A 9,277-nucleotide genomic window follows, 5' to 3' on the forward strand; every position below is an offset into this window, starting at 1 on the left:
TGTGTGTGCATTTCGGATGGGTTAAATGCAGAGCACAAATTCTGAGTATGGGTCACCATACTTGGCTGAATGTCACTTCAGTTTCAGTTTCACTTTTTACTGATTCACAAGAAATCAATCAGTGCCAAATTTCAGTGCATTCAGTGCACATCTAGGTGTGAGAGTAAAGGGGTCAGAGATGAGAAGTGCAGCAGCGTGCCACATCTTTGATGTGTGTATTGTAATGTTTCCCATTAAGGAGGCAGATATGTAGTTTCAGATCAATTCCCCACTGGGCTGATTATATATCTCTGTGATGAACTTATCACCCAAGGCTTCAAGTTGAAGAAATCAGAAAAACAAAAAGCCAGTGAAAGAGGTGTTGGCGAACAATGAAAGAAACTTGGAACATCAGCACCATATGGACTTCAAATGAGAACTTAATAAAATTTATTTGGAAACAGGAAACTTTGAATAAGAGAATAATGAAACTGATAAAAGAAATGTCTGACTATAATAGGATCAGTCTGGAGCTGCAAACATTAACAGATGACTTAAAATCATTACAACTTAAAATTCCAGGTAAAAGAAGATAATTCCAGATGTATTTTCTTTTTACTCACACCTATTATACCCCCGTTAGCTTTAGGTGTTATTTTTTTCTGGTTTGAAGATGTTATGTGCTAAGCTGTGCAGAAGATGGAAATAGGAAGTTGATTCATTTTGCAACCAGGATGTATGTTATATATTGTATGTAAAGCTATAAAAGTACAAGAGTATTGAGTTTGGGGCCGTACCCCATGGTGAAGACTTCCTCGCTGTTATTTTCATATTTTTGATTGCTTAAGAGTTTTTGTCTATTAATAAAGCAAAGCCATTACAAATGGTGATGAGTTAAAAGTTAAAGAAGAGTCTCTGAGTAATTGATTGATTGTTTGTGTATATATATATATATATATATATATATATATATATATATTCTTCTGTAACTGAATATACCTATAAGCCTTAAGATGCTCAACCCAGCTGAGCAGGTGTGGCATCAGAGAGGAATCCACAGTGATAGCCTAGAGCGGGCACAAGTTAGCACACTAACAGCCTAGATAGACAAGTGTGGAGAGAGAAAGCCCAGAGGGGCTTAAGTGATAACACGGACGGTCTAGAGGGACTGGTGTGGATAGTAATAGCCCAGAGGGGTTTAAAGTGAACACAGTAAAAAGTCCAGAGGGATCTGTGGATATAGTGACAGCCCAGAGAGACGTATGTAGAATGGACACTCTGGCTTAAAAATACCTGAAAGAAAAGATAACTCGTAAAACGAGTATCGTAGGATTAGTGAGGTGAAAAAAAAGTACAATGTGTGAGGATAATGGATACCAGACCGTAGCCCTGCCAATAATATAAGGGGGCAAATTTGGATTCGATCAGGTGAAAATAAGAGTAGGTACCGTAAACACGCTACTCAGGAAAATAGAGAGAATCGAATGCCCAAAGGTATGGATGACTTGTCATCCAGATGAGACATATATCAACTGTGCTAGAATCAACAGAAATATAGCTGCAGGAGTAAATGCAGACAGAAAAGCAGGAAAAGGGGGGTCAGGCCAGGAAGCCAATAGAGAGCAACCAATTCAAATTGAGACTGAATTTACAGGTAAGGATTCAGATACCAGTTGGCCAGAATTAAAGCGAACAAAAACCTCTAGAGTAAAGAGGGACCTAGAAGAAAATCCTTATGTAATTACTAAGTTATGAGACCTTCCATTTAAGTGAGGGATATTATAGTGAGGGATATTATAGACCCACACGTGCCAAGAGCAAAAAAAAGGCAGATGAGTTTAGACTGAACTGCCCAATGGGATCGTCAGTATGCCCAGGGAATAACCTGTGGGCAGATCTGGAGCTTTTTTAATGGGGGAGACACTGCCCATATTTTGGCAAACACTTCGTTAACACAGTGCAATGTGTGAGCCATTTTTGGCACCAGAAAGATCTGACAAATAAGGCCGTTCTTAAAAGTATAATGAAAAGTGATGTAGGTGAAGAGTTGTTTCAAAAATATTATATGGACGCGGCAGCAGAAGCTGAAACTGAAGATGAGAAAGAAGTTTCCGATTACAAAAGCGTTTGTTATAGAAGGAACAGGCAGGAATGTAACCCCAACCCCTGTCAGAAGGCTACAGTTGCCTAGGAGGTTACATTTTAAAGATTAAGCCCCTGAACTTCATCTTTAAATGAAAGTCAGGATTTGGAGCCGACCGCAGCACCGATCGAAGTGAATGCATTAAATAGACATTTCGAGTGACTGTGACTAGGTACACCAGGTCAGTGGAGGCCGGTAACACCCAATCTCCAGCTGCAGCCTCAGGAGCAATCTGAAAGCACTCTGGTAAAGTTAGGTGCCCTAGCGGCATGCCAGGGGGTGCAAAGAGAAGTGTTGAAGGGATTTTTTAACAAATTTCTTAGGGAATTAAAAAGAAATGTACTTTTTAGGGAGCTAAGGAATTTCTCCTTCATGGCCCAGAAACATCTCAAGAAGAACTACAGTGGGCTCTGATTCGGTTTGATCGGAAAACTAAACTAATTCAGGCAGATAAAGAAAAATCAAATGCCAAATCACTGCGACCTAAAGAGCAGCCTAGGGGGACAGGCTGTGAGAGGAAACCAAACAGGCGATATGAGTCAGAAAGAGACCCTCTCCACACCACAAATGCAGAACAGAGCATAAGTGGAAGAGAGGGGAGGAGAAAAATAGTCCTAAACATCAAAATCGTGGGGGATAGAAAGTTAGGGAATAGTTCAGGCCGAGTACAGATCCTTACTTAAGTAAAGTCAAGTCACCTTTATTTATATAGTGCTTTAAACAAAATACATTGCGTCAAAGCAACTGAACAACATTCATTTGGAAAACAGTGTCTCAATAATGCAAAATGATAGTTAAAGGCAGTTCATCATTGAATTCAGTGATGTCATCTCTGTTCAGTTTAAATAGTGTCTGTGCATTTATTTGCAATCAAGTCAATGATATCGCTGTAGATGAAGTGACCCCAACTAAGCAAGCCAGAGGCGACAGCGGCAAGGTACCGAAACTCCATCGGTGACAGAATGGAGAATAAAACCTTGGGAGAAACCAGGCTCAGTTGGGGGTCAGTTCGCCTCTGACCAGACGAAACCAGTAGTTCAATTCCAGGCTGCAGCAAAGTCAGATTGTGCAGAAGAATCATCTGTTTCCTGTGGTCTTGTCCTGGTGCTCCTCTGAGACAAGGTCTTTACAGGGGATCTGTATCTGGGCTCTAGTTGTCCTGGTCTCTGCTGTCTTTCTGGGCAGTAGATGTCCTTTCTAGGTGCTGATCCACCATCATGTCTGGATACGTACTGGATCCGGGTGACTGCAGTGACCTCGGAATAAGAGAGAAACAGACTAATATGAGCGTAGATGCCATTCTTCTAATGATGTAGCAGGTACATTGGGTGGTATGGGAAGTGCTCCCGATTCCAGTTTACCAAATTAATGCGGTCTAAAAATCCTTTAACGGATTTGGATATTAAAAGCATATTAGTATGTTATGTGTAAACCAGATTAAAGAGATGGGTCTTTAATGTAGATTTAAACTGCAAGAGTGTGTCTGTCTCCCGAACAATGTTAGGTAGGTTATTCCAGAGTTTAAGTAAAGAGAGAAAAAAAAAAATCAGAGACAGCTTAAACATAAGAACTCGCAGCTCCCCTGAGCAGACAAGTTGCTCAAGTTTAGGAATAGGAATTTTGTCCCATTCTTGACTAATACAGGCTTCTAGTTGCACAACTGTCTTAGGTCTTCTTTGTCACATCTTCCTCTTTAGTATGTGCCAAATGTTTTCTAAGGGTAAAAGATCTGGGCTGCAGGCTGGCCATTTCAGTATCCTGATCCTTTTTCTATGCAGCCATGATGTTTTAATTGATGCAGTATGTGGTCTGGCATTGTCATGTTGGAAAATGCTAGGTCTTCCCTGAAAGAGACTACATCTTGATGGGAGCATATGTTGTTCTAGAACTTGGATATACCTTTCAGCATTGATGGTGCCTTTCCAGATGTGTATGCTGCCCATGCCACGCACACTCATGCAACCCCATAACATCAGATATGCAGGCTTCTGAACTGAGCACTGTTAACAACTTGGGTTGTCCTTGTCCTCTTTAGTCAGGATGGCATGGCATCCCAGTTTTCCAAAAAGAGCTGAACAAAAATAAATGCCTGTGTTTCTGGATAATGTTTAGATAGGCTTTATTTTTACCTATAGAGATTTAGCCCACAACGCCGAATGGCACAGTGGATTTTGTTCACCGACAATGTTTTCTGGAAGTATTCCTGAGCCCATGTTGTGATTTCCATTACAGTAGCATTCCCGTATGTGCTGCAGTGCCTTCTAAGGGCCCAAAGATCACGGGCATCCAGTATGGTTTTCCGGCCTTGACCCTTAAACACAGAGATTGTTCCAGATTCTCTGAATCTTTGGATGATTTTATGCCACTCTAGATAATGATAACTTCAAACTCTTTAATTTTTTTCTTTGAGAAACTCCTTTCTAATACTGCTCCACAATTTTTTGCCGCAGCATTGGGGGAATTGGTGATCCTCTGCCCATCTTGACTTCTGAGAGACCACTCTGAGAAGCTCTTCTTTTATTCCCAATCATGTTGCCAATTGACCTAATAAGTTGCAAATTAGTCCTCCAGCTGTTCCTTATATATACATTTAACTTTGCCGACCACTTATTGCTACCTGCCCCAACTTTTTGGGAAACTCTCATGTAGCTCTCATGAAATCTAAAATGAGCCAATATTTTGCATGACATTTCAAAATGTCTCACTTTCAACACTTGATATGTTATATATATTCTTTTGAGGATTTATTGAGAGGTGAGGAAAGACTGCAAAATATGCTGAAAATTCATGACCTCAAAAGGATGTAAAGATAGCGAGTTGCCAAAGTCACACCAGAACGGAGAGATTAGTACCGATTACTTAATACATATAAGTATATACAGAAAGGGTTATTATACTTGCGCCCCCTTATGCGCTGGAGCCCCACTCAAGGTGCGCCTCCTTTTAGTGCTGATCATCAGTAAGGTGGTTGCTATGAACATTGAACCAGCCAAAAACATTATAGGTTCAGCATAGGAGCATAGCATAGCATAACATAGCATTTTTTGCAAGGGGTTTCCACCTAACCTCAAGCAGGTGGTTACAGGGGAATTAGAAATTGGAGGATAAAAGCAGAAGTTTAAAAATCCCTAAAGGGAATGAGTAGATACCTCAGCGTCGCTCTGATTTAGATGAGAACGCTGCCTCGTCTGGATCACATCCACACTTAGGTTCTCCTTACCCCTGCCTGCAGGTTGGGGAGAAGCGTGAGTCACGACATTAGCCTTCTGTGCCAGTCTTTGATACTCAGATCGATACAGGCTAGGACCCCTATATTGTTCGGGCTCAGACCTGGACCTTCGTGCAACGAAGGCTCTGAAAGAACCAGAGCATGCCTTCATCCCCCTGAACTTCTGAATAAAGAAAATTTCAGAACGCAAAACCTGAGCATCGAGAAGAAAGCCTTTTATTTTTTCCCAATGTCTGCCAGGTTCATCCACAAATGTCTCTCCACAACCACCATTGCCTCCATAGTCCTGCCAGTCTATTGAAGAGGCGGCCTGCTTGGTAGCATGTGTGGCGCAGCTCGGCTACCTGACAGGAAAAAGGCAATCACCTTTATCCAGGTCTCTTAGCAGATCAGTCTGATCTGTAATAAAGCCACAGCCTGACCTGCTGTTGTGCCTTGCCATTTAAGCAAGATGTATTTCTTGAAGGGGCTTAGATGCAAGGATGGAGATTAAGAGAGGATGTCTCCCCTGCAGAAAGAAAGTTCTTTCTACAGGGGGCATCCTCTTATAGCTGTTTTTGCACATTGCCTCGATGTCGGCACAACTCTTATGCCCAAACCGATGGATGCAAGAAAAAAACGCCCACTTTCATTTATTTTCGATCTCTGTATGGAGATCAGGCAGAAATGGAAGGCTCACCTGAGCTGGAGGGCTATGATCAGAAAGATAACGCTCATCGAGGCAACCTCACGGCATCACCTTGTTAGCGCAGTTTCATTGCAAGTCCAACCTTGCCGTGGCAAGAGCCATAACCTCCTACAGCTCTCCTACAGCTCTACATACGCAGAGCAGGAGAATTGAGAAGGACTTCATCATCCTCAAATATCTCCTGCTTTTCCTGGGTAAAAACCCAGCAGAGCACTAATCTCAGTATCAGAAAGTGTTAAAGATATAACATCATCCTTCCAATGCTCTCTCTCGTCTGCTGCCATTACGAGTGCAAAAGGGAAAGTCCCTCTCTAAAGCATTCAGACAGATCCACCTGAAATTCTCACAAGCTCATTCTCTTCTGTGCCTCAGCAGCATCGGGTCCTGAACAGCGGGAAGCAGATGGCTGCCTTGTTTTCCTCAGAAAGAGAGATGAACGAGAGCGGAGGGGAAAAGCGGAAAAGCCCAGAATTCTCGATCAACATCAGCCATCTTGCAAGCAGGCAACTGCCTAGCACTTGACCCACCCACAAGAAGCAGATTTTGTTTCGGTCGCGCACCAATTTCGCTTTCAACTCTTGCTTTTCTATTTCACTCTAGACGTGAGTATGCATTCAAAATGTTCAAACTAAATGCAGTAGACGTGAATTTGACGCTCTATTCGCGTTTGGTGTGAATGCAGCATTACCCCCCGATTTCCACTGCATGTGTCAGTGTCACGTTACAGCTCCGATGAAGTTTTGTTGCATCCTCCAAGCAAAGCCATCTCACACCATAAGCGGATCAGAAGCGCAGTGGTAGGATTTACGAGACCACGTGATTTGCCTGTCCAACACTACAGTCTATGATCCAACATTGTTTTTCTTGATTTTTGTGTGTTCTAACATGTTTGGCGGAATGTTAATGGTTGTCCTGTTTAATTCTGTTTATTCCACTCCTACAACTCCACAACACCTTTTTTTAATTGTCCTTGTAAAAAGGTGCCATATAATATTGTGAGGTTTTCAAATTTGAGGATGAACCTGTCGTCATCTATTTCTGGCCTCCTAGCATGAATGTAGTAATGTAAAATACGATTGAGGTGTTTATTTTGAAATGGACATGATTTTTTAAAATTCTATTTTGTATATACTGTGCGGTTCGGAAGTGGCGTGCATCAAAAAGCCTATTAAAAATCTTCAGCGAAGCGGCGCATAGACCCGCTTCTTGGATGCTTTTGAAAAGTGCCGTGGCGCGTCCGGTGTAAACACAAGAATAGACTTATATAGACAAGAATATATATATATATATATATATATGCATATATAATATTTTTATTTATTTATATCTTTTTCATATTATCACAGTACATGTTGCCCTATTTTTATAGACTTTTCTTAGAGTGTGGCATACTAACAAACTAATGCTTATAACTTTAACTTTTCAAAATATGTAGCTTTACTACATAAAATCTAAATATCTAAAATTAACATATTTCAAATCATGTTTTTGTTGAGATTTGAGTAATCTCATTGTGTATTCTACACAATAACACAATTTTGCAACATGTATTGACATCATCACCCAATGACATCACAACATCATTTAACCTGTCTTAAGGAACTTTCTCTGAAAATTAGTTGGCAACACGGCTGCCCACAAAAACTCAACTGTACTTCCAATAAGATTCCAATAAGTTTCATCACAATCCGGAGTTTCCAATTTGGGTGAAAAAATTCCCCACACAGATTTCACTGCATGTTCAAGTTGATCATGCATATTCGACCAACATAAAGATACTGGGGTTGAAAGTGACATCTTTGTGAGCTGTGCTTTGTACATTTCTACACTATTGACAATGGACCTTTTTTTATTATTAAATTTCACTACACTTAAACAATCTAGAATAAGGTGTCAGAAATTACCTGTTCCATAAACCTCCACTTCACACAGTGTGAGATACTGCTGGATGTTAGGAATGTACATGTTCACATAACGACCTTCCATTCCACCGCATTTGAAACTGACAGAACTGCCTGCTGGGACAAGTGAAGTGACACCACATCTACAGAGAGAAAGAGAGAAACCACGACACAATCAGCTGACCTGCTCAAATCCAGTTCTCCTGACACGTTCATAACTGTTTTCATAACTTCACCTGGGATTGTTGTTGCCGTTGTTTTCCAGAGAGTTTCCGATGCGGATCTCTACTCCAGTCGTTTGCTCCAGCCAGCTGTCGCCTCTGTTGGTGACGGTCACTTTGTAAATGTAGTAAGAATCCAGCAGGTCCAGCCTCCACCATGGGTTGAGCTGGTATGATGTGATGGAGCAGTATGTATGGGCTACACCTGGAGCGTATCTGATGCCGTCGATGGCCTGTGCAGCTCCAGAAGTGTAATATGTGGATGACTGTACAGCAATTCCTTTTAATGCCAAGTTCTCTAAAAACATTTAAATAGACAGAGGGTCAGACCAAAATGTGTGAAGTTTCAGTAGATTCCATTTGTGTTAAAATATTAAATTCCAGTCTAAAACACTCAGTTTCATTTACTAGTACATAAAAATCTGAAGTTAATATTTTTAATGGATCTGCACTTACATGAACTAACCACAAGCAGTTGTATTTTATTAACCAACATTAACAAAGATTAATAAATACTATAAATTGTATATTGGTTAATGTTAGTTAATGCATGTTAACTAATGGGATATTAGTAACTACTTTTTTACCTTTCAAGTTTAATGAACTCCCATGAATGGAAAAGACACCTGTTACAAAAAATATTGATATATATATATATTTCCATTGCTTTCTGGTATGTGGATCAAGTTTATGTTGCATTTCATTCTTTAAAAATGTTCATAAAAACAGCTAAACAGCATCTATAATTGTACATCATCTGATTCATGTATGTCATCTATACTCACCCAAAAGTAAGAACAGATAAGAGAGTTCCTCCATCTTGTTTGTTAAAGTTCATTAACCAGATACCTGTGATGGTCAGATATGACAAGGGAATCCATCCCTGCTTTCACTTGTGTTTCTCTTAGCAGCTTGAGTCTCCACCCTTTGGAAATTCTGACTTGCAGCTTGATGAATATATTTCACACATCATAGGACCTCCAGAATTACTTTTCTCAGCAGACATATCAGGTCAAGTCTGATTTACTAAACAAATCTGGCAAAATGCAAATGAAGAAGAGGACTTTAAGGATTTTTTTTTTTTTTTTTTTGGAACTCTTGAGTGATCAACATTTG

General features: G+C 40.4%; 1 protein-coding gene across 1 annotated transcript; it reads right to left on the reverse strand.

The window, feature by feature from the left end:
- Window positions 1-7,943: 7,943 nt before the first annotated feature.
- On the reverse strand, window positions 7,944-8,469 carry LOC113081678 (fucolectin-5-like; the record flags this gene model as incomplete). The annotated part of the gene is made up of 2 exons (XM_026253703.1): window positions 8,177-8,469; window positions 7,944-8,083 (listed from the first exon to the last, which is right to left on the reverse strand). Coding segments are annotated over exons 1-2 (433 nt in total), but the record flags the coding sequence as incomplete, so codon positions are not given.
- Between the last annotated feature and the right edge of the window lie 808 nt (window positions 8,470-9,277).

Source organism: Carassius auratus, unplaced genomic scaffold, assembly GCF_003368295.1.
Source record: "Carassius auratus strain Wakin unplaced genomic scaffold, ASM336829v1 scaf_tig00034940, whole genome shotgun sequence".
Taxonomy (NCBI): Eukaryota; Metazoa; Chordata; class Actinopteri; order Cypriniformes; family Cyprinidae; genus Carassius; species Carassius auratus.